This window comes from Octodon degus, unplaced genomic scaffold (genome assembly GCF_000260255.1).
Source record: "Octodon degus isolate 3935 unplaced genomic scaffold, OctDeg1.0 scaffold00010, whole genome shotgun sequence".
NCBI lineage: Eukaryota > Metazoa > Chordata > Mammalia > Rodentia > Octodontidae > Octodon > Octodon degus.
Window position 1 is genome coordinate 13,614,534 of NW_004524586.1, and position 26,636 is coordinate 13,641,169.

Sequence of the window (26,636 nt, forward strand, 5' to 3'; positions counted from 1 at the left end):
ATTTTGTAGAGGAGAGCCTGTTGATCAGCTCCCCCTTGCTTCTGGGGGGCAGTAACCCCCAAGGAAGACACTGGATAGTGTAATCCTCTGCTCTACAGTTTCCAAGTCCTACTTAAAAAAGTGAACCCATCTCACTTCTTTGAACCACACAGCAGCATCCCTGCCTGGTGTAGCAGCTCCGATGCACTCAGCCCGCGGGCTCACAGCTCCTGGGGACAGGCCTGTGGTGGAGGGGTGGCAGGCAGGGTGCGGGGCAGGGCACGGCAGGGCGTTGGACAGCGCCCTTGGTCTCTGTGCCTCAGGGGTGATGATGAAGGTGCTTTGAATGTGTGCAGTGCCCTGGAAACACCCATCCAGCTGCCCCCACTTGGAAGTCATGCAGTCTGTGCTGAGAGAAACCTTTGAGGACAGCTGCTTGTTTCAGGGGAGAATAAGGTGCCTGGCTCACTTCAGCTGTACCCTCGTGCATTTTGCACACGCACGTGCACACACACAGTTTCTGGTTTTATTATTTATACTTGTCTGACCTTGTTAGTAAACTCAGATTTAGTACAACCTCGAGGGCTTCTGTATTTGCTTCACTGAAAGCTCCAAGTTTGTTTTTGCTGAAAATCCTAGCAACATGTAGAATGCCTTTAATTGTTCTCAATAAGCACTATGTTGAAAATCGAGATTGCTTTACATTTATCATATCTAAAATCTCAGGGTAATTTTCCTCCTTAAGGATATGTATATATCTACACATATGCATCTGAGTATGAATATATATTCATTTACATTAAAATAATTATAAAAATCACTATGCAGAATGAATTTCTGGTATGCATCTAGAATGATGCTACCTGTTACAATTACATTGCTGTATTGTGCAGATCCAAACAAAAACTTTAAAAAGAAATATTAGGAAAATATTTTTAGGTTATCGGAGACTTTAAATGCCTTTAGCCAGTTACATTTAAGAAACATCAGTTCATCGCTTAAGAATTTACTTTTAACTAGGAGAAGCTAAGGTTAAAATTTATCTGAGAAGATGCGTAGTTGCTGTCTATGACGTAGCTGTCACCAAGTGAGTTTATGGAAGTGGCTAATTGTCCATGTACAAGCCTCATTTTCTGTGCTGCTGGCAGGCAGATAGTTCAAGTTAACAATAAGCTTATTGAAAAATTTACTGCTATTCAGATGTGTTCCTATTTAAACCTTTCAGCCAGAGAGAGTCAAGAGTCGATCTGCATGCATCATTTTTACTGCCTTTGCCAAGAATTATGTGACCACATGCCAAAACCAACACAGCCACTTGGAACGGGCAGAGATCACAAGCTCTTGTCCTTCGGTTTGGCCCCATGCTGCCTGTGTTCAGAGGACGTGAAAACAGCAAGTTGGTGTGGTCAATAAAGGAGCTATGATGTCAGGGACAGTTAATAAGGGAGGCTTCCCAAAGGCCACATGGGAGGGGCACAGTTACCGACCTTGCTGGAACACGGGATGGTGCAGAGCAGGCAAGGGGAGTCCATCAGTGGCCGCAGGCTTGTGGAAATAGGCATCCAGCCAGGCCTCGCACTGCATCAGGGGCTCTGTCATTCCTTCTGGACTGCTGGGAGCCTCAGGAACTGCTGGGGCCTCCGTGGGGCTGCACAAGTGATAACAGCGGCTTAGTAAACCTCTGGGCCCTGCCTCCACACATGTCATAAGCTAATGCCTACTGTATTGAGCTGGGGAACATGGCCAGCTACTCCCTGGGTGCCTGTGTCCAGCGGCTGCACAGCAGGCCTGAGAGTAGAAAGACAGACTGGAGGAGGTGCGGGAAGAAAGATGCTGTTGTCTCATCTACTCTGCCATCTTCTGCCTTACAAACCACAGGAAAGGCCCAGAGTGTGTTCTTTTGCACAGGTACTGTATGAAGTACAGGGACGTGAAAGAACAAGAGGCAGACACATGAAAACAACTAAGTGTGTTCTCTTTTAACAGTTATAGATGGCATTCCTGCAGCCATGATCAAGTATTCTGCATGAAAAATTTCTTCACAAATCTGTACTCTCCATCCTACGTAGCCTAAATTCCAGCAATGAAGAGCACAGCCCTTCTTTTGGGTGACTCTGCTACATGTGGGAGAGACAGAGCATGATCAGGCCACATATTGCCAAGCTCTTGAGTGGCTGGTCCATGTAGGAGACCCCATAGGGGGCATGGCTCTTCAATAATAGGACTGGCATGGCTACTTCTCTCTCTAATCCTCTTGGCTCTTTCTAGTCACTGCCTCCCCTTTAATGTCTGGATGTTTAGGTGCAAACATTTCAGAGCAGCTTCAGGTTACTCCTTCGTTGCTTTAGCACAAATCACCCTTCTGTATACTTGATTTGGCTTTCACGGAGCCCCCTGCTCATCTTCAGCCGGGTCTGCCTTCTGAGGCTGTGCGGTGAGCCAATGTTCCTGTTAGAAGCCTGTCTCTAGGCTCAGACCCTAGAGTTCCGTGGCAGACCCAGTACTTCCATTTCCTCGGGCCCTACATGCATGGAGCACAGCCATGTCAAATCCCCATGCCAGATCATCTTGGGCTCAGGTCTTCTGTGAGAGGAACTCAAGGGACTTCTGCAGAGCCCAAGTGGTGGGGTGGGTTGCAGGTCAAGTAGGCAGCAAAGACGAGGGCCTCCAGGTCAAAGTCATGACTAGCGTTCGTGACTTCTGAGGTCTAACGGTTAGCTACCAGAACACGACAAATAAGAGTTTCCTCAGAGAAGCCAACTTTCACTATGGCAGATGGGCATTTCAGAGTGAGAGGCAGCAGCTTCTGTACCCTCCAGTGACCACCGAGCCTCCAGAACTAATGGCCCTTGTGTAGAGGAACCTGAGTGCGTGGGCACATTCGATGTTCCCAGCCACGCCCATGCTGGTGGCCTTCCTGCCACCTTGCTAGGGGATCTGAAGTATGAGCTGCACTGCCCACCATTTCCCTCTCTTAAAAGGATATGTGAAGAATTTTTATAGTAGTAAAATTCATCTTAAATTGATTTTTTATGCTTGTGCTAAAGATCTCACCTCTGATTTACTCTGTAGTTCTCCTTTTTAACTCTTTCTCTATTGGCATTAGATAACTAGTCATGGGTGAAATGTAATTAAACAGCTTTGATTCCGAAGCAAGGATTTATGAGACTACATTTAAAATGAATGGCATTAAACACACACATAAAACCAGATTTTTAAAGCCATGACACAAATTTCCATTTCTACAATAAAATGAAATTTATTCTCCTGCCCTGCCCTCTTCTCCAACCTCGCCTGGCTCGTCCCAGGAAGAGCTCTGGTGTGACAGCACTGCTAACAGCCGCTGTTATGATGGAGGAGTTTCTCCAGGATTCCCCACTGACGACCCCTGCAACTCCAGTAATTACCAGCTCCATGGCCCACACTCTCTTACATCCCACATCCAAGTCTGCCAAGTACCTCAGCTGGCACTTAAATGCAAACCCCTGTGGCCAAACCATGTCTCCAGGAATGCACTATGGCATGTAAACCCAGACAGTGCCCCTCTAGGCATCATCATGGGGTCTGGGCCAGGATGCCAGCTGGGAAGCCAGCACGTCAGGACAGAAGACTCTCGCCCCAACATCCATGGGGACTGTGGAGGGCATACCAGGTCCCATCTTCCTAGTCTCTCCCAAGAGGTAAAGCTTTTGAGTGGAACCCTTTTTATTCTCTTTAACCCCATACTGTGGTGCCTTGGTTCATGAACTTCATTCTGTCTACAATTCTAGTTGCAAACTAAACTGGGTAAGAACTAAATAAAATTTCCCCAAAAGGTCAACATTGAATCTAACCACTGAATTTGATTTAATTCTCACCGAACTCTTTTTGCAACCAGAATTATGGAAAGAAAGAAGTTTGTGTACTTAGGTACTGCTGTATAGGAGGATGACTAGTGGCTGAACAGGGACCTAGCTTCCTTGAGCTCTGTCCACAGGAGACCAGGATTTCTCAATGAAGCAAAGAAGGAGTCACACATGCACAATGCCAAGGATTTCTTGAAGAAATTACCAGCTGTTGGCTACCTCAGGATTCCTTTAAAACAAGTAAGATAACATTTCATTGCCTTCAGTAGAAGCTCCTAGAATTCTGGTGCATGGAATGCCCTGTGGTAAGTTCTTATGCAGCTGTTACCCGACAGCAGTGCCCTGGCCCATTACACTTGCTGGATCTGGAGAAAGGATGGCCTAGGGCAGGATACACTTCTGATTTACTTTGATTAAAAACATCGCTTTCCTTGAATCCTACCAGCACAGAGACCAGTGGCTGAAATCGTGACAGCACAGACTCCTGACATGTAAGTAAGTGAGGTAGTTTTTCCGGGGAGTGGACTTTCTGCCTGGCATAAAGCTTGTGTTTTAAGATAGGGTCACAGTCAGAAACACAAAGGAAGGGCAGCATCAGACCTGGGGAAGAGGGAGATTGGAAGGTGATTCTACCAAGCTGAAATGAGGTGGCTCCAGCGGAGGGCAACATCCATCCGCCACATGGAAGTTCTACCTTGTTCTAGCCAGTCTTGGCTACAGGGTGGATCACGTCAGTTAAATACCAAACAGAGCCAGGAAGAACAAGGTTTTCCACTACAGATGCAGCCAGGAACTCCCTCAAGAGACACGACAGTGTGCCAGGACAGTCTTGCTTGGGTCTAGTGCTTTATGCACTGCCATGTGCTGGCGTAACAAGAGGGAGGCAGAACGAAGCCTTCTGCCAGCCCATCTTCTGAAGCTTCCTATTTTACAGATACACTTAGTACTTTATACCCGGCTTGGTGGCAGTCTTGGATACTCGGACTCTGAGGGGCAGCAAGGCTCCAATGGCAGCATAGAATCACAAGAGGCCCATTTCTCAGTGAATTCTACTCCTCCGAGACATTAATGTATTTGGCTTACATCCTACTTCATGTAAGAAAACTGGCTACAAGTTTATAATTTAATCAGATCTGATTAGCACCATTAGTCACACCCACCAAGTAGACTATGGAACATTCGAGATGGATGTCGCTACACGCTCACGACCCTTCTATGATTGACACACTGCTGATCTTACCCTTCATGGGATGGTGTTTTTGTCTTAGGCTTGGGAGGGCTAATTGTGACACTGGATTATAACCCATTAGAAGAGATCTACCTACCCCGATTCCTCTGGAATCTGCCAAGGAGCTGACATATGCTGTGTCCTTCAGCAAGGAGTAAAGGCAGGCAAATGGAAACTTCTGGCAAAGCTCTCAGCAGGAGGAAGCACTCGGAGCCATGGCCACACAGAGCACAATGGGCACGCACAGGCAAGAAACATTTCCCATACCAGGTTTGTTGAGCAAACCCTGCCTTTTCTGGCTTCCACAGTGCGATGTGGAGAGCAGGGGAGGCCTGGGACTCAAATATAGAGCGCCAGACTTCCAGGTTCACAGAGGTACATGACTTCAGTAGCAGCAACTTCACGGAGACGGGCAGGGATTCTTGCTCAGCCTCCCTGGCAAGTACACAATTATGTCCAATTTAGAAGATCTCTGGCAGGGTTGCTTATCTTTGATGGATCTAGCCTGCATCTGATTATACTGTCTCACTAAAACTCAGGTGTTTTTCTTCTGAGGTAAGGATGAAGACAAGAAACAAACTACGCTACCCGCTATCCATAAATATTGCCTTTTAAAAAATAAATGAGGCTGAATGAAGCTTTTCAACTTTTCACTGCAGCCCAACGTAGGCTTGATCGCACCTGGGCATCATGCACACAGCTGTTTGGTGTGACTGACTTGGGATGGTCCCTGCCTGGGGATCCATGGCTAACTGTGCAGATGAGGAAGATGAAGATGAACCTCACAAGCTAACATCAGCAACTCTCCCTTTCTACCTTTCAGTGACCCCAGGCTTGAAAGGGGTTGCTGGGACACTCCCCTTTGCCTGAGTACAACTTTCTCGTGGGAGCTGACACATGCATAATGCAAGTGATTATTCTGTGGCAGAGCCTGGTGGACAGCTGCTGTTAGGTGGTATCCCCAGGTAGGTTTTTCAGCTTGTGCGATTACTTGTGTATTATTATTATTATTATTATTATTATTATCATCATTATTATTTTTTGTATTTTAGGCAACAGTCGACAGGGTGTTCAGGCTCTCACTCCTAGATCGAACTCATAGTGATCCGTCTGTTTACAGCCTCACAAGTGCTGGGATTACAGGCACACACCACCACACCCAGTCTCAATTGCTGTCTCAGCATGCCCTGGGGGCGGGGCCAGCATGGGAGGCCCAGGGGATCGAACCCCCCATCCCTGCACCTGCTTGAAGGTGCTTTAATCTGCTGAGCTATTTGGCCAGCGCTTGCGTATTCTACAGTTATTTTTAAGAGACAGAAAGAGGAAAAGTGTAAGTGTTGATGCTAGTTATAAGATACACTTTTAACAATGCAATGGCATAAAAGATGAAAAACCAACCAAAGGCCCCCCCTCCCGAAAAAAAAAAGGGTTGATCTACAGTTATACCAGGGTCTCAGGTTATTAGCAACTTGCTAAGGCTGGCAGTGGTAATGACAGCACTGAGCATGTGTTTGTGTGTCATGTGCTATTCTCACTGACTCAGGGGCTAGCTGATCTCACTGATTCTCAGCACACTCTATAAACAGTACTTCTATGAAAAAAGATGAGTAAGCAGGCACGAAGTGGCAACACACAAATAGATACAATATTTTTTAAAAAAAGTCTCTCTTGGACAAGAATGTTCATACCTCATTACATGTAGTTTTACTGATTTATTTAGTACCTATAATTTTGGATCTGAAATTTCTTTCAAAGGCCTGGTGTTAAAGACTTGGTTGCCAGCCTATGGCGCTATTGCGAGCTGGGAGGTGGCAGAAGTTTTAGGAGGTGGGGTCCCATTGGAGGAACTGATCCACTAGGGACGTGCCTCGGAGAGGATCCTGGGACAGCCGGCCCTTCTTTCTGTCTGCTTCCTGGCTGATATGCGGCTCCCATTCCCCATGCCTCTATCACGATGCTGTTTCACCACAGCTCAGAGTGACAAGCATTAGGCAACGCTACGTGGATCTCTGAAACCATGACCCCAAATCCATCTTCACCTCCACCTTTTTTTTTTTTTTTAAGAGTCAGGTATTCTGTGCCATCATTGCAAAGCTAAGAGTACCTACTTTCAAAGGTTTAATTTGTATGAAAGGAAAATTTTCTAAAATACCAGACAGGGAGATAAACAAAGAACCAGAAGGCTCCCTGGGGAAAGGTGGTATTTCAGCCTTTGCCTACCGCAGGGCTAGCCAGGATTCTGGCTGCCCAGTCAGCAAAGCCTTGGTGAGCTTTCCTGGGCAGTTCCCGATACAGATGAACATACCCATGCCCCTTTCCTTCCCTGCCATCCCACTCTGACATGAATTCTATAATTATGTTCTATCCTATCATAGACCACCAGACGGTTCATTCCCAAAAACGACAATATGAGGGGGGAAGAGGAAGTTTAAAATTTATTTAGGCTCCAATTTATTTGCTTTCTGGGTGGCCACAGGTAATGTTTATGAAACTAGCATCAATTTTTAATGAGTGTCCCCAGCCTTCCAAATTTGGATCTCAAATTAATCTTAGAATTGAAACAAGACCACAAAATAATTTACTATAGTATTTTAAAACACTTGCCCAAAAAACAGAGGAAATCTTCGTAAATTTTCAACTCCGCCTCATAATAACTATTTTTTCTTTTAAAAATAATTGATTCTTAAAACTATATCAACAATAATAAAACATTTTACAAGTCAATTTTAATAGCATATCAACTCTTCCCCAACAGAACTATATATTTTTTCTTTTAAAAAAATAATTGGTTTAAAAAACATACCAGCAATAATGAAACATTTTAAAAAGACAATTTTAATAGTATACTTGGCAGAGTAGAGTCCTTTAAAAAAGCCTATTTATTTTTATACCTAAGTGTAAATCATTAAAGCAAAAATTGTACTTAAGCAACACTTTAACATATCATTAAAAGTCTCTACTATTTGACAGATGAAGATAAAAACACCCCAAAACTATAGATGAATGATCAGGTCCCTAATGATTCCAAAACAATTACAGGATGCAGAGCAATCTAGTTAAATTTTATTCAAAAGCTGACTACACTTGTGTTTTCTTTTATTTTTCTATCAAGAAACCCATGAGGCTTAAGCACAATTCATTATGTATGAGACCCCACTTGCGGTGCTCGACTGTTGATTAATAGCAAAGTTTGCTGTGTGTACATTTGCAACATTAGATGCATACAATATGCTAACTTATTCTTTCACTGAAACTAATTATTTACAAAAATGACTACTTGAGACTACAATTTATTAAATGCATGCATCCAGTCTCAATTTGGCCCCCAAAGACAGCCTGGAATGAAGATCTTTTACTTGATGTGACAACTTCTGGAAACGCTGTTATTAATATTGTAAATGTGGCAAATAAAGAGTTCAAATAGCCTTATGTCTATGTTCCCTTTGCTTTCCACCACTGAGCAGTGAACAAAGAGGCGTTTTACCGTTTCATGCACATATGAAAGGTACATTCCTCTCTCCCTGCTTAATTCAGTTCCTTTTAAATAAAATGTTTATATACCTGCAAAAATATAACACCTTTAAACAGTCATTCCACTAGTCTTATCAAATTGTTGGGGCTTTCAAAAGGATGCTTATTTCCCAAAAGATCTTTTGGGAAAGATCTAGGTAACTTGGCATTATTCAGCAATTCTCCTTCCCAAGCCTAGAAAAGGAACATCAATCTGTGGGCTTAGCTATGGGCAGAGATTACCAACGCCACATATCTGGAAGTGGATTTCAAATGAGGTATCTGGTTGATTGTTTGTGGCTTTGGCGATAACTATAAATAACGTGCATAGCCTAGCGCAGCATTCACCTGTTGTGGGGATTCCCAGCTTCCGAGTCTCTCTGTTGGGATGACCTACACATACTCTACAGTTTTTCCTTCTGATGCCCTCAAAACCTCTGCCACGCTGAGGGGTGTATCACAGAATGCTTGCTAGAGCAAGCATTCAGACAAATCAGACTGCTTTCTCTACCTACTGAACCAAGGAAAATCAGGGTCCAAGGAAAAGATCACAGTACAGAAGGTCAGAACATGCTACCAACTGCTCTGTATGTTTAAATTTTGCAAGACACCTAAGAAAAGGCTAAGTTTCAAGCAGAGGCCTGCTCTGGGATAGAAGAGTTTAGGGACTAGAGAACTAGTAACAGTGAGAAGGCCTTTGCTCTCTAATGATAAATAAGAGTGAAGAGAAAAATCAAGCAACCTAACCATGAAGGAAATCTCAGGATAGCTGGTCACACAAGACAGCTGGCTTAGTATCATGAAATTTAAGACTGTGACACTTTTAGTAGCACAACCCAGATCAGCCACGTGAAAGCATCTGATTCCAAAAGTCCCCCGTGAGAGATCGTCTCATCTCATACCACCGCTGACCACATGGCAGCCTTGAAGGTAGGGGTCACTGAGGAAAGCTGAGGATGAACTAAGCTACAAAAACACAGTCCGTGCCTGCATAGAGTCTCACTGCTAGTTACTGAGATCTAACACGTGCCAGGCATGTAATTAAGAAACCATCCTATTTGTTCCTCGCAGTAATGCTTAAGGGAGGCATAATTATTATAGCCATATTCTAGATGAAGAAACTGAGGCCTAAAAGTTGTATAACATATCAAAGCCACAACGGGGTGGAATACGAAGTTGCATTAAAATCTGATTCCAAAAACCTCAATCTGAACCCTTTCCATAACACTGAATAAATACTCTGGCTCATCTCTACACCTGAAATAAATGCTTATCCCTTCTTAGGCGAAGTCTAGGTTAACAGGCTCTCTTCTTTTTGTTTTACAAGATTGATTTATTAACTATGATACATTTCACATAAGATCTTTCCAGTTTTTTATTCCCACTGAGACAAATACAAGATTTTGTAGTGAACACATGAATTTAAAGAGTAAAATCAAACAAAAACACAGCTCCTTCAGAAATGCCTCAGCCTTCTTGAAGCCTGACCATGCCCTGGTCAGGCTGGAGCCTCACAAACCCATTATGTGTAAAAGGCTCTATTTTTTTTTTTTTTGATAGGAAACATTCCTTAGTAGCCTTTGCTCCTTTTCTCTTTTACTTTTAGGTACCATGTGTCAGCTTTTCACAAATCCATAGTACTACAATTTACGTCCACCAATCTCCTACTGAGTGGGAATCTAAGCATCTGATCCAGTTTTTTAATATTCTAGATGCTTACAAAAGAGAGACTAGGCGTCTACACTACAGGGTTTCAGGTTTCCAGGCAGGTGCCGCTTTTCCTTAAGGAAGCCCATATTTGTGTTTAAAGACCTCAGGACCTGTCCACATTATATGCAGCGTTCCTCGACACAGTTAAAAGGCCGAGGTCCAGAATGTCCCATGAACCCCCATCACCTCCCCCATTTTCCACCTTCTAGAAGACCCAGAGTGATGAAGGCCACAGTGCTGCTCCACGTGGCCTGGTAAGCCAGGAAGTACGGCTGTGCCAAGGCAGGGAACGGAGCTGCATAAAGAAATCAAGTGACGGCCTTTCCTCAGGGCTGGCTCCAGCCAAGGTTTCTGAACCACTAACTGCACCTGCCTCCGAGCCTTGGGGTCCCACGTGCCACATTCTTGGTGCTGGAGACCTGCCCACTGAACAAATGAGTAACTGAGATTGAAAAAAAGTGAACGCAGCCACCATAGCATGAGCAACGAAAAACATTCAAATTTCAAATTTCGTTTTTTCCAATGAATAATTTGCTGGAAACTATTCCCTGGGGAGAACAACCCAGAAAGATTTCCTGAACAGCGAAAGCTACATTTCTTTGCTTTTCCAGACTTTGTAGCAGAATAACCAAGTTTGCTAAATCCCAGGGACCTGGCATCACTTCCAATTTCACTTACTTTGATAGACTCAACTGCTAAAGCCTGGAAGCAGTGCAGAGTCGAGGGTACAAAATGCAGGAGGAGATCCTTTGTGTTTATTCATTCTCTGCTCTTGATATACAGCAACCAATCCAATAACAAAATGAAACCATAGAAAAGCCAGCGAAGAGCAAAACCTCGAGCCCTCTCTACCTTCCATAATTTCCAACAGTCAGTGGAACTCCTGTAATTACACATACGTACCCTACATGAAGTCCACTGTGCTGGGCCCTCATTTGTCCTTCAGGGTTCTGAGCCTTTCAGGAGGGGCCCACTGAGTTGTCAATGGAAGAGCAATGAAGAGGTTCTCATGGGGAGACTCCTGGCCCTGATTGCTAACACGCAGTAGACCTGCTCTGCGGATGCCGCCTTCCAGCTATCAGAGGACAATGATGAGAAAATCAAAATGGAGCCCACTCCTAGGAGGCGGGCCTCTCGAGTCCCACCTACAGGATGAGGGTCTGCAGCTGCGTGGTAAGCAGCAGGCAGGGCATGCCGGATGTGAGGCACCTGGTGGGGATGGCGCATGGGCAGGAGCCCCCACAGCTCAAGAAGCCAGAGCCCAGTTACCTTTGAGCTCCTCTCCAGGGTCGCCCTCCTGTCTCCCAAGGCAGGCAATGGTTTCTGATTTTCTGTCTTAATGAACACATAACAAGAATGAAGAGTTTTGGAACTGACAGGCTAAAATCCATTCACTCCGAAAGTGTTTATAAAAAGTCATCTCCACACACCTTACAGATGAACTTTTCTACTATGTGACGGGAGAGGGGGGATCTTTCATCTTAGAAAAAGGTGCATATAATTTAAATTTCAAAATAATAACTAAAGGTTCTAAAGATACTGCCTTGGTTCTTTCCAAAGGCACAGAGCAGATGAGGACTGACCTCCACAGGGTTTAGTCCCATTAACTTGTATACTGGGCTCATTAATAAATAACTGTGCCACTAAATTACCTGTCTTGTAAATTGGTTTGTACAGTTCTAAATAAATAATAGATAGTTCCTTATTATCAAACACAGTGGAGTTTTTAAAGAAAAGCAAAGCTTATCATATAAGATAGCACTGCGATTTTCTCTGAACAACTTTCTATTGCTCACTTCTGAGAAAGTCCCTGTTTCTCCCGGGAACTGCTGCAGCTGGGACGCGTTAGCTGGTCAGTATAGCTGAAAACATTGCCTTTAATATCAGACAAGTGTACTGACTATACATTAGTGGCCAAAAATCTTAAGTAACTATTAAATGGACAGTTAATGTGATTGTATTTTAAAACACTGAGGTCATATTTAATTTTGAACTGAAACTCTTAAAATGCACTTTCTGGCAAGAATATGGAGTAATAAAACAACATTAACTACAGAAAAAAAATCTAAAAACTCACATTATTAAAATAAATCTTTTTTCCAGAGTACTAATATTTGCAAGAAGTAGATTACAAGGAGCAGAAAGCATTTGCACTTTTTTTTTTTAATACAAAAATTGTCCCTGGCACTGAAAAATCAGCATTTTCAACTTGAGGGATGAAATCACTCTGAAAGTAGAGCTCGGCTGCTGTGCCCACCCTCCCTTCGGTCTGGACGCTGGCTGCCCTCCCAGGTCCTTTGTCTTCCTTCCAGAGCATTCAAACTCCAATCAGCTACACCCTCAGCTCTTCGAGTCTGTACTCCACTGGGAAGGAGCCCAGTTATGTTCCAGAGAAGGAAGCAAGAACAGGGCGGGGTGGGTGAAGTCTACAAAGAACAAATGGGTGGGTTGAAGAGCCAGGAGGAAGGAGGTCAAAAAAACATCCAGCTGCAGAACAGCCGACTGTCAGTTGCTGTGGGAGTGTCAACTGCTACTCGATGCTGGTTGGAAAGGCCAATTTCATATACCCTGTTCTTCATCTTCAGAAATCAACTCAGCCTTCTTGGACTTGTCATACCTCAGGCAGGTGGGTCAGGTCTGTGGACTGCAAGCCTGGCCCAGTTCCCAGCTCCCCCAAGGGAGGGGCACAGAGTTCTTTAGTGAAAACAACCCAGCACTTATTTACCGGTGTTCTAAGAGCCAGAGAAGCAAAGGGCCCCGCATGCAAACCCTGGTGCCAGGGGCAGTGTTTCTGAGCTCTGTGGCTTGATTCTCAAATTCTGCACGTGGTATAGTGAAGAACAGACAAGAAAGAGGATGCTGAGGCTGGGTTCTGGAAAAATCAAAGGCACCACACCAGTTTTCTTTCCCTGGTACCTGACACCCCAGTCTCCCCCTTTTTGGTCCCTTCTGCCAGCGCAGCATGTCTTCTATCCGTAGTCCCTTTGGGGAGGCTATGGGCCTCTGGCTACTTCACTGGGCTACACCATGTTGCGTGAGCCTCCTCTGTGTCCCGTGTAATTCTGAGAGCACATGAACAGGGCACACCCTCAGGCCCAGTGTGCACACTTCAGCCACACTCGTGCTCCACTGCCCATCACATCTCCCCTACCTCCAAATTGCAGTTCCCTGTGGCAGGGACTCGCCCAAGTCCTCTCTCTCATGGAAACTACCCATACCCCTGCAGCCTGCTGGGCTCTGCTTCTTGGTGCTCCCCATTTTATCTTCAAATGCTGCATCCCCTCCTCCAGGATCCTGTGTGACGGTGACACTTGACACTAAGGACATGGCCTTCTCAGAGGCTCTCCCTGCACTGATGTCCTCTTCTTAGTCTCAGGCACCACTGCTACCTGGCCTGAAGTACACAGCCTCTCCACTATAAACAGCTCATGCTGCAGCAGGGACAGGCACCATAGCCTCTCCATGCTCAGGCAGAAGGCAACCACAGGCGAAGAAGCCAAGTCTGTTCCTGAACAACCAGAGTGTGATCGTGAGGTGAGTCAGGAATCTTCTTAATGCCCAACCTCAGTGGCTTCTGCCTTTGAAATAGCCACATCCAGAGAACTGCCCAGACCAGACATATCTTCCTAAGATCCTGCTTGGCTGACATCACTATCGTACTTACCTTTCCCCAGTCTTCCATTGTGTGCAGTGAGCCAGACTTAAACTCTGTATCTCACCATCAAAGCCCCCAGGCTCTGACATGGGTCTTAGGCTCTGCCTCAGAGGGACCTAGGCTCCAACCAATACTTGCCCTTTCTTACCCTGCACTGTCCTTTCCCTGGTCCACACCCCTGCAGCGGGTCCCGCACCTTGAACCCCACCAGGTACACAGAACCTGCTGGCTGGAATCCCTCCTAGCTCTTCTGCATTAGGGGCTGACTCAGGAGCTTGAAAGGGCAGCTGACTCCTACCCCTTGGGTGCATGCCCCAAGGATTAACAGTCGTGCCTTGCACTGCTCTACTTACTGTCCTGTGGCTTTCCCGGTGCAGCCCATTCCTTCAGAGAGCTCCGCAGCGCTCACAGCAAATGATGCTTCAGCGCCTTTTGAGGTGTGCTCAGAATGCTGGACAAACTGTCACTGATGAGGACACAAGTGAAAACTTCAAGAACAGGAAGATGGAGGCAGAGATGTTCATAAACATATTTTTAAAAGATAGAAGAATTACTTTTTAAAATTAAGAGTAAACATAACTATTTTGATATATTTTGTTGCCCTATTGTGCTACGGCTGAGACCTTTAGTGTTTTCAGTCAGCCTTTCCATGCGCTATTTAAAAGCCATAATAACCGATGGGAACTCTAACTAATTGGCTATATGGAAGCAAGTATGTAGTGTAAACTACCAAAGCTTTAGATAGTGCTTCTACTGTAAGTCTCTTTGATCAAAATCTGAAAACAGCTAAGAACTGCCTGGCTGAACTTCATTCAAGAGACAGAAGGGACATTTTACATTTTTTAGCTTTCATTCCCATTTAGAGTTCATCATTCAACAAATGTTCACGGACATGAGACTGAGCTGAATGACTCAAAGACTTAAATTCAGTGTCTGTCTATATGCTACATGGCCATCAATAATGTACTGTTTGAGACTGGCCATAGCCTCTCACCGCTCCCCTCCTGGCACCATGTTAGTAACCTGGCACAGAAACCACCTGGAGTCTAAGGGGTGTGGAACCATCCACGACAGCACAAGGCACCTGTGAGCAAATGTGCCGCATCTGGCCAACCAGCCGGAGCACGACCATGGCCTTGACTTAGGCCAGGACTCTTCTCAATGGCTTGACATAACTGGCTTCCGCCTTGAAGCGTAAGAGCTTCAGAAGATTGACAGTGACCCAAGAAAACAAATCCAAAGCCAAAGAAGAAGGGCGCGTGCTTGTGCCAGTCTGCCTGTAAGCACGTCCTCAACACACCACAATCTCCTCTCAGGCAGTTAAGAATTAAAGGCTGTACTCAAGAATGAACATGCACAACCCCGTAGCACCTGGTCTATTTTAGTCCCCAGGTCCCCCCGGTTCTTAGCTCAAGATTGAACATTTTCCTAAACATATGATGGAACCCCAACTCCTGTTTTCCAGGAAGCAAGCCAGACAGGGGGACAGGGTTGGATCTAGAGCTAGACTACTCAGCTTTGAAAACTGCAAACTTATCTGCTTGCCATTTCTGCTACATAATTCACAGGAGAAAGGGAAGCAAAATATATCTACAAATGGTATCATACAAAATTCAAAAGCTTTTGCACAGTAAACAACCAACCTCCAGCATAGGAAAAACCACCAGCTACTCCTCCAACAGAGTTCTAATAGCTACGATGTAAAAACTCAAAACCTTAGCTACCCCAAATTAAAAGACCCAATCAAAAAATGGGCAACAATTGAGTAAACACTTCTCAAAAGAAGTAAAAACGGCCAATTAATACTGGATGCAGACTATGTATCCATCAACAGATAAATGGATAAAGAAAATCTGATACGTATACACAATAGATTACTACCCTGCCATAAAGATAAACTTGAGTCACTTGTGGAAAAACAGATACACTTTGAGAGTATGATTTTAAGTTAAACAAATAAGACACATAAGCTTAAATATCACATGGTATCTCATAAGAGAAACTCAAAATATAAAATGAAGAGCAACATAAAAGGTAGATAATAGGAAATAAGGAGATAGATCTTTTGCAAGAGGGAATGGGGCCAGCGGATGGGGAAGGCCAGAAAGCAGGGGAAGGGATGGCAACAGAAGGTGTGTTCTGTCCATGTACCCACTCCTCGTGAGGAATGGAACTATTCCATACTGCAAACAGGTACTAATAAAAAAATAAAAACTGAAAAAAATTGTATAAAACAGAAATTAGTGTTTCTACTGAGCATTTGGAAACAAAGGAGCAAAATGAAACATGTTTTTATTTATTTTTTCATTTGTGTACTTGGTACAGGGTCTCACTACGCAGATCAGACTTGCGGTGATCCTCCTGTTTTCAGCCTCCCCAACGCTGGGATTACAGGCATGTGCCACCACACCAAGACTCTGTCATTGGTTCAGTGCACCCGGGGGGGGGGGCAGGGCCGGTGTGGCATGTGGTAGAAACATATTTTTAAAAGCCATGCAGTCATTGTGCATTCCTGAGCCACAAGACAAAGGGGCATCATGGACCCTGTGGAGAGCATGCCTTCTTCAAGAAGTACTTTAGTGCCTCTGCTAGCTGAGGACTGGATGGCGCTGCATCAGAAGGCAGGTCCAACGCCAGCAGTGCTCCTATTTCAAGGCTGACCCTAATAACTGTCCCCTTGCTCTGCAGAGATTAGCGGCACAGTGGAAGCTGGCAGCAGATCTCACTGATACCAGCCATGTAGAAGCATCAGCCAGGACAAGCATTTTCCTTAAATTAAAAAATCCTGAAGAATAGAGCTAGAGCCCCCTACCTTCTTTCTTACATAGTATGCTCCTGCTCACCACCCTGACAGTGCCTTGGAAGCCAGTGCATACTTCTGAGACTCCAGCTTTTTTACTACGTATTAGTGATTCAGCTTATTAACAAAAGCAGATAGTTTTGTAAACTTTTTTAAAAACATGTTTCTGTCCACTTATTTACTAGTCTGCCCTGCCAAATGTTTGCTTTTAAGTTGGAAAGATTGCCAATTTTCTCAGAAGAGGTTTAAATAAACTTTTGAAGCCGGAGGAGTAATTTTCTTTATAGTTGACATTAAACAGTAGCATGAAGTAGATGAAGGATGGTGTTAAGCGCATCTGCCACTGTGCATTGCCTTAAACTTGAGAATAATCAAGGGCAAGGGGGAAGAAAAGGTTTATGGGCCAATCCTCAAAACTGGGGAGTAATTAAATACGCAGATGCATAAATAAGAATATAAATAGAAACATTTCTTATTCAATTATTTAGAAACAGAGAGCCAAAGAAAGATGTGTGCCTACAAATAATTCATCACAAAAATAGCAAAACTTTGCTTCTGTGAGGTAGATCTGCTCAAGGGCCACAGAAGGATTTCTTCCTGAGCCCTCTAGCAATGATTAAGTACTTACTGATGCACCTATTTTGGAGCATAGTCAGGAATTTAAAACTCACTAATCTGAAAACAGCCAGTAGTAACTCTTGTACCGCCTACTGAAGCCATTTAATGAATTCCTGGGTTGCAGAAAACACATGTGGTCCAACAGGGGAAGCAGGTTGTGCAGAAAGAGCCCCAGGGAAGGAGGTGGCCTGGGCACCGCCAAGCAAGGGGCACTGGGAGGCATCAGGGATGAGCTTGGCCTTTCTTCTAGAAGATGAGGCGTGAAGCAGGAGGTGAGGAGGCAGAATTGGGTCTCCCCAGCCTCTGGGAAGAGAGGACTGGAGGGAAGCTGAAAGGCTGCCCACCAGGCCAGTCAGGAAGCCAAATCTGTATCTGACTGAGGGCAGCCAAGTCAGGGAAGTCTCACTCAAGTCATTACATGCTCCTACTGACGCTGCTAACCTGTTCTTGCTGATCGTTACAATACATACATTTGATATACATAGCCTGCGGACTGCTTATCTTTCAGCCAATCCCCTGCTTCCACTTTACCTGATTGGACAGATTCCACAGACTATTCTAAGCACTTTCGTATAAGGTTAGTCTTACAGATTTACCAGAATAGGATGCTAATGCTTCCCCTACATATAACTTCATCATCTACTTGGGTCTGTTCCATAACTCTACCACCATATCCAGGATCAAACTCTTCAGAAAGAATCTAGCTAATCCAGCAAGTTTTAAGAGCCCAACATTTGGATTTCCCCACTGACTCTCACTGTGAATTATAGTTTCTACGAATTTAAGCAAGAACCCCAAGAACTCCTGACATCTGCATAGGGTTGTGCACCTCCTCGCTGGTTGTGCTGAACTGCGAGAAGTTTTCTGTGACGAAGACCTGCCCCAGGTTCTGGGACATGTACTTGCCTGTGGACAGATATGGTGGTGCTTTATTTCAATTGCAAGGCTCCATCTGGGTGTTTTTGTTTCCTTTACTCTTTGACTCTTGAAGCAAGAGTAACTGCTATGTATATAATCAACTGCTTGGATTTACAAATTTAATGAAATGCTTCTTTTAAGAAATTGTAAGGTTTGCTACGTGCTGGGGTGGATATATGCAATCCCAGCACTCAGGAGGCCAAGGTAGGAAGTCTGCCACCAGCTCAAGGACAGCCTGAACTACGTATTACATAGCAAGACCTCATCGTGGGGGGCGGGGGGGGGGAGAAGAAAGAAAGAAAAAGAAAAAAGAGGAAGAAAAAAATTATAAGGCTTGACCACAAAGATGTCCTTTGAGAAGTATCAAATTAGGCAGGGATTTATGTTTGTAGAAAGTTTACTGTGCTTATATTAAAAGCTCCAATATTTTTTCCCAGCCTGAGATCACTATGTGCGAGGAATTCTCTGCTCTAATTCCCTCCATTCCAAATGAAAGTAGAGTGGGGCTGGATTTGTATTTCAAATTGCCCCCTCAGCCAGCCTAAATCATGACTCTCAAGCAGCTTACACTATCTTTCAATGCTTGATTTATGCATCAAAACCCTCAACCCACCAGTACAATAAAATTGCAGGGGAATGGTGCAAACTGGCAAGAATACTTTCTCATTCCATGCTAGGTGAAGTGGTTTAGATAGCTGTCACTAACGCCAAGGGGTTTATTAATAGGCAAAAATTAATTGTATGTAGACTGAATTAATGAGATGGAAAAACATGCATATTTCAACTAATACAGAGGGGACTGGCCTCTGCTGAGTGCTGGTACTGAAGTGCCTGAGCCATGGGATGCAGTGGGGATCAGCCACTGGCAAGCTGGGGTCCTTTTATGATCATGAGGGCTGGAGGTACCTTTAAAAAAATACACTGTGAAATGTAAACATCAGGCAACTGTTTTGAGCACAAAGTTGACCCCCGACACGTCTTCTGCAGACTGCCATCTACAGATTTATAAATAAATGATTAGATGTAAAATCTCCAGAGGATTTTCCTTTTCCACAGCAATTACAGGAGCAGATTATTACCATTCAAGTGAGGTTCCAGTGAAAGTTCTTGACTGGCAGGAATCACTCACTGCTGTCCTCCTGCCGTAAGTCACCATGACAGGAAATCCAATGTTCACATGTACCGTGAACATTTTAACAAGCAGAGTCGATATGCACTGAACGAACACATTCTTGAGTTAAAATATATTACTGTCAATAACAGACTGAATTAAGAAAGCAGAAGTTTCAAATGTGATCAATGTCAGGAAGAAGTTTTCCATATTTCATATCTGCACATTGTTAAAAGTTGGCCATGTGCGTGGAAGTCTAATATTCACTTAGACATTTTCTCTTTGGCTGTTGTTGCCCAAATTTTTAAGTCATTTAAACACAAGGTAATGAGACTAAACAATGAGTAATCAAACGAACAGTATCTAGGTTAGCACACGTTTTTCTATTCTAAGAGTTTTCTTTCTTCCTTATGTTGCAGGTGGGAAAAATCATCTCCTACCTTTGGGACTCAGTTTTATTTCCACAAAAACCCTTGCCCCTGCAACTCCAAAATACACATGCTTATACACAGAAACTAGTTCTCTAAGATTCTCAACAGCAAAGGCCAAACTATGCTCTATTCTTGGCTGTTTTCTCTCTTTATTATAGACTGGTATGTAATGGGGGTATTAAAAACCTTTACATTTTGAAATTTAGTCATACTGAAATGTTAAAAAATATTATAGTAGAGGGGGTTGGGGGTATGGCTCAGTGCCACAGTGCTTGCCTTGCAAGTGCAAAGCCATGAGTTTGATTTCCAGTATCACACACACACACACACACACACACACACACACATTATCGTAGCGCTCCCTTTCTCCTTCATCTGGTTTTACCAAAGGACAAGCTTTTCTATAGAATCACACTGTGCTGTCAAAAGCAGGAAGGTGACATTGTGCAGTGCTGGTAGGCAAATGTCATATCTCATTTAGCTGCTACCATTTTCTCATACTTTTAAAAATTTGGGTTTTTATAAAATTAAAATAATTATGCCTTATATGTTTAGGTTCACATGGCTACAACCCCAAGCAGGATATAAAACTGTCTGCGTATACAAAGACAGTGCCACCAGCTACCCTGTGTAGACCTGTCTTCCTCCCTCTCTGATCCCTGCTAGCTACTGGCCTCCTCTCCATCACTGCAAGCACATCAGCTGGTGCGTTTGATAGAGTCACACCTGCTAGGACTGGCTTCCTTCACTCAGTATAATGGCTTTTAGGGCCATCCAAGTTGTGTCATGTGTCAAGAGTTTGTTGCTTTTTTTTCTGCTTTTAGAAGAATTCCATTTAACAGATGGGCTACAGGTTGCTTTTACTTTCATGTTCCAAAGTGTGTTTGAATCATTCCTAATTTTCCAGCATTACAAATAAAGCTTTATTTATTTATTTATTTATTTATTTTGCGGAACCGGGGATTGAGCTCAGGCCCTTGCGCTTGCCAGGGAAGCCCTTATTCCACTGAGCCATCTCCCCAGCCCCCTAAAAATAAAGTTGCTGTGGACATTTATGTACAGTGTGAACACTGTTCTCCAGGTTGGTTTGGCGGTGTGCAGTGGTACTGCCCTGCGGTTTTGATTTGCAGCTGCCTGTTGACCATCAGTGAACCTCTTTTGATGCGCCTTTCATTGTAAATACAGGGGCCGGGGAGATACATTCTCTGGATCGAGACTTGAAAATCTGGACAATGGCAGTCAAAGAACTGATGAATTCCTTACATAGGGCAAGTGATGGTCAGGGGAGGCTTTACTGAGTGGGTATCTGGAGGAATTCCCTTCTCAGGGGAGGAATTCTTGAAGGGCTGACAAAAGGGAACAGATAGCGACAACATTGACTCAGGGAAGAATGGGTCACGTAGTTCCCATTAAAGGGTTGTGTGCTTTTTAAGACTGGAGACAGGTACCTGCTCAGCAGCACGGGGCCCGTGGGCAAAGAGTCCTCCACCAAAACACAAGGAAATGAGAATTCTTCTGTAGACAGTAGAGCAAAATTAAAAATCAGCTAAGAAGATTTAATAGTTAAAACAATGACTATAAGAACCACCAGCAATGTTCCTTGCCAAGAAAGCTCCCAAGTATAAGAAGTCAGGGTTCAGAGGAGAAACTGACGCCTATAGGTAGAATGCTTACAAATCACAGTTGGACCCCTACTGTCCCTTTACCCTGAAACAGTCACTCTTGGTCATTTTACAAGAAAGTTTCTAGGTAACACGAAGGTTCATAGAGCAGAACAAACAGATGCTATCAGAGAAGGACAGAGAAAAGGTTTACTATGTGGCCAGTAAGGCAGAAGAGCCAGGAGAAGAGCCTCTAGAACAGCTAAAACACTGTGACTCTGAATGCCCACTAGACCCAGGATCAACATCTGGACAAGCTGGAAGGGCCCAGGAAAGATTCAGGCACTGGGCATCTCTTCCTCATACCAGTGCTGGAACTGCGGACAAAGGATCACCTGGACCATAAGGGAGTTGTTTCAGCTTAGGTCAGGAGAATACTGAGAACACAGTGTAGGATGGAAATGGAAGAGAAGAGCTTCTTGGGAGTGAGCTCTTGACCGTTCCCTTCCATGCCTGGATATCTGAATGTCTGCGGATGGATGCCAGGAAAGGGGCTTCTCTAGTAAGCCTGGAGCACCAGGATAGGCTCTCTCCCAGGGATGGCAAACCCTCTAGTACTTTCAATGATGAGAACAGCCCACTGTGGCATGTCTGCCAAAGGTTCACCACCACTGCTCCACTCCAACTGCTCAATAGCCCTCTACTGAATCCCAAAGTTAGGCCTGGGAAATACCATGTGAACTCAGGCTGGTTCCTATGCCAAGGGATTTTGCCTTTCCTCAGTATGTACAATTCATCAACCTTAATGTAAATTCATAGAAAGTCTACAAGTCATCCAGTGGGTTAAAAAAACCTCTCCCTTGTACTACAATAGCATGTAATTGCTGTCACAAATTGATAGGATATGAGTGAAAGGAGTATACAAGGTTTGTGAGTTGTGCTCACTTGCTCCTGAATTGCACTGCGGCACAATACTGCTGCTTGGCTGGCCTCTCTCTTTTAAATCAGAGAAATTTTCCATCCTCTACACTTAAACAGTAGGATCAGAGTCCGGATGGTATAATGGAGAATGGAATGATCTGTTCAGTCACAGCAATTTTGGGGCAATTACTTTTAATTTTGTGACATTTTTATATTTCCATGAAGTATGCAGAAGTTCTCTGTATAACTATAAAAATGATGTGTTGTCTGGTAAACAAAACACTTCTAACTCTAACTTGCAAAAGAAAAGAAGGCATTAGTTTTGTTTCTTAAGGGTAATTTTTTCTGGTCATTTCAATGGCACAAAGTGAATGCATGACAGCTCTAAGTCATTCCAGGATGAAAATACATCATGGATTTGCTTGCTGACCATTTTATCAACAAACAAACAAACACCCAATACATCCCAACTTTAAACTTCCCAAAGGCCATTCTGTACTTCAACGAGATGTTCAATATTCACAGGGTTATATTTTGGCAGGAACATGTTACAAGTATTTCACTTATTTTCTAATAAGATACATTTCCCTTGAGTTGTACCTGTAATTCTCAAACTCTGCTTTGCAGAACCCTGTAGTCACAAAGGATGTCCATGACGTGTGGGGAAAGGAAAAGTATTAGCTGGTCAGACAACACCAGCGCTCGCAGCACTCTGCCCTCAGAGCAGGCCCCGCATCTGATCCCACTTTGTTCACCCAACCTGGAGACCTTAATCACTCTGTCTAGACCCCCTTCGAGCACAGTGCAACTTCATAAAGTTTAGGGAAGAGATACATCAGAGTGTAAAACTTAATCAAATGGAGTGCTCTACAAAAATATAAAACCTCTTGCTTTGAAAGCTTAAACTAAAATTGGTCATTCTTATGACTAACATTTCCTTTATAGTAAGGATGCTGTTCTTCTTCAGGTGACTTTTAATTTATGGCTGTGCATCACCTAAAGGCAGATCCACAGGGAGCGCACATATGACATGGCTGATGAGACTATGCCAGTACATTTTACCCCATCTGTATCATAAAAATGTTATGAAGAGAATTTCCCTCAAGGCATGGAGGATTTGATTATATTTTTACATGCAGTTTAAGGTTCATGATAAATATCTTACGGTATGTTTCCTACTGTCTCAACTGAAAGATGTATTCTCTGAAAAGATGTTTATTTGGTGGCTGGAGTCTTTCCCATGCCTGAAGTGACTGGAGGTGACATATACTCTCCACTGCAGCCCTGCCAAGAGGCACAAGCAGCTCAACAAGAATGGCAAAGTGTCGTACAAAGCGCTGCTGACAGCTAGCTCTCTGCCTCTCACGAATGACAGTGTTCGGCACTTGTTCCTGCTAGAGAAGAAAAGTACCCAGGATGGCGCCGCTTTCCAGAAGTGTCTTCTGACTGTGGCCTTCACTGGCATATTCATCTGTAGGAATTCAAAGTACAGCAACAAAGGAACTGGGTATGGTGGTACAGGCCTGTAATCCCACCACTCCAGGAGGCTGAGGCAGGAGGATCACAAGTGTGAGCCTAACCAGCATGACTGAGACCTTGTCTTGAAATAAAAAGTGAAAAAAAGGGCTGAGGAGGAGTGGAGTATGAAGGGCCTGAGCTCCATCTCAAGTCCTGAAGGGGGGGGGGAAGGGAAAGGGAAAGATTCTGACCACTGGGATGTGGTACATTATTCCAGGTCTCTCAAATACTAATCCTGAAGCCTTTTCTCCCTCCTGCTCAGGTTGCAAACAATGGCTGCTACACAGAGCTTCCACATATTCTCTGCTCAAGCCTCCTCTTCTGAATTTTATGCCTAGCTTCCCTGAGAAGAGTGTTTCTTGACCATCATGAAGGGGGAAACCATAGTTACTGTGGGCTTGGTATTCACAACCTGTCAAGGTATGACCTACAGCCAGCTGCTCTAATTCCAATAATGACCCAGAGACACCAAACGAATCTAAATTTATCACTTCCTTGTAGGGCCAAACACCTGGCTTCATCACTGAGCAGGAGAGCTGGAGGAGAGAGGGAGGCGATGGAGATGCCTTGGGAGCCCAGCCTGACTCTTAGTGGTACTGCTATCAGCCAGGGTGGCTCTGCACCCCTCTCTGGCCTGTACCCCTCACCTGCCCAGGTCCCCACTAGGAGGCTCCTACTGTCACCATGCTTCCTGCCAGCAGACAGAAACACTCTCTGGTCTGTGAGCCACACAAAATGCCATTTCCAGGAGCAAAGTGGCAAGAAAAGGCCAGTGACTGATGTCAGAGGAGGAGGCTGGTAAGAGCAGGGCTGCCTGGCAGTAGGGAGGTGAGGGAGGAGAAGCCTGTTTGCAAGCAGGCCAGAAAGTTCTGTCTCAAGGTGAGCTTTTCTTGCTTCCCATTAGATCCAGGCCCTTTTGGAGGAACAGAGTGGAAGCTGACAGAAGGGTTAATATCTATTGATTTAGGGGTGGGGAGATAGCTCAGTGGTCTAAGTACCTGTCTGGCAAGCACAAGGACCCAGGTTTGATCTTTGGTACTGCATGTCATGCTGGCCTTGCACCAAGCCAGCCACCAAAACTAGACATGGTGGCACACACCAGTAATCCCAGCACTGGGGAGGCTGAGACAGGAGGATCACTCTGAGTCCAAGCTGCAGAGCGAGATCCTGTGCCAAATACATTAAAAAACAAACGAACAAAAAAACTTAATTATGGCAACCCTGGAACCAGGAAAACTTAGCATGTGTTAGATTGGGGCAAGTCAGGAGGAAAACAGTACCACATAAAACCATTAAAAATAATTGTAAATAATAAAAACAATGGCTTTCCTCACAAAAACAGAAAGTACAATATAAGGTTACAAATACGTACATTGAAGCTTTTTATTTAAATGCACAGGTTTCAGGTAAGTCAACTCCAGTATCCTTGGCAAGAAGGTCTGTTTGCCCTGGGCCACTGGAGATGCTCACACATCTCACAGCCAAGGCAAAGAACCCACTGCCCTGCCACTGGGTAGTCACCCTAATGCAGCGGCACTCGCTTGCACATCCTAATGTAGCTACTGATAAAGTGGTCATTATTTCAGACTTACTGAAATAAGACTGCAGAAGGCTCCCATCAATAGCGCCACCTTTTCAAGTGTTGGGACCACAGGTATGTGCCACCACACCTGGCTCAAAAAAACATACTCTTCATTTCTTTTTTACTATTTTTTTTCACTTTATGTACTCAGTACAGGGTCTCACTATGCAGCTTGGACTCGTAGTCATCCTCTTCTTTTTAGCCTTCCCAGCGCTGGAATTACAGGTGTGCACCACCATGCCCAGACTCGGTTGCTGGCTCAGCCTGCCCTGGGGGCAGGGCCGGTGAGGCACGCAGGACCGGGTCCCTGAGGCATGCCGGACTCTGGTCCCTGTGCTTGCCAAAGCAGGCACTTAGTCCACTGAGCTATCTCGCTGACCCTTAACAAAACATGCCCAGTACTACCACTGCTTATACTGTAGAGAATGTATTCTCTATGCTTAAAAAGTGAAATATGAGATCATTTTACTTTCACTATCTTAATTTTATGCATCTGTTTGGATATTTACCAAGAAATTCCCAAAGAGAGAAAATTTCATTTCCTTGTATGCTTTTTCTGTAGAACAGTCTTCTATAATGGTGTCTTTTATTTAAAATAATCAATTCATCAATTTAAAAGGGATTATAATTATGAAATGATTATTTTCTATTAAATATACTGTAACTCCAGTTGTACTCTCAGTACACACCAACTGTGATGTGGCCCAGTCCCTCTCAGCTGTACCATCCTGTTGATCCCAGTCCCTCCCACAATGACCTTCACAGATTGAGCACCAAAGGATGACCTTTACAGGACAGCAGTATTGAAAGTGAGTCACCAGCTGGGCTTGGCCCTCTCTCTTCTGAGCAGGGACACACTCCCCTTCAATTATCCCACGGTCCCGGGATCCATCTCTCTGCTGGTCTCTCTAAAGCTCATGCCTGATAACAGGCAGTGATGACACGTGCCACTGATGTCAAACTGTGATGACAAGTTTCTTTTTTTTTTTTTCTTTTCAAAGTTTTATTGATAAACAGATAGCAATGAGACAGTTTCAAAACAAATCGAATGTACAGTTTCAATAATTAACACACTGCATATATTCTTCTTAGTGGTTAATTGCTGTACAAGATGCGGACTTGTGATCCTACTTACAAACACCATTAGAAAAAATCATTCTATTCATTAAGAGAATGCAACTATATATCTATCCCAACCGCTTTGAATAC

At 44.2% G+C, this 26,636-nt stretch overlaps 1 protein-coding gene across 5 annotated transcripts in view; it reads right to left on the reverse strand.

Annotated features, from left to right (window-relative positions):
- Mgmt (O-6-methylguanine-DNA methyltransferase) overlaps positions 1-26,636 on the reverse strand; it is a 325,209-nt gene that overhangs the window by 53,350 nt on the left and 245,223 nt on the right. For all 5 annotated transcript variants that reach the window (XM_023709104.1, XM_004625574.2, XM_023709102.1 and 2 more), the window contains exon 3: positions 1,467-1,627. In XM_023709104.1, coding sequence (XP_023564872.1) covers positions 1,467-1,627 — 161 coding nt within the window. The remainder of the gene's footprint in view (positions 1-1,466; positions 1,628-26,636) is intronic.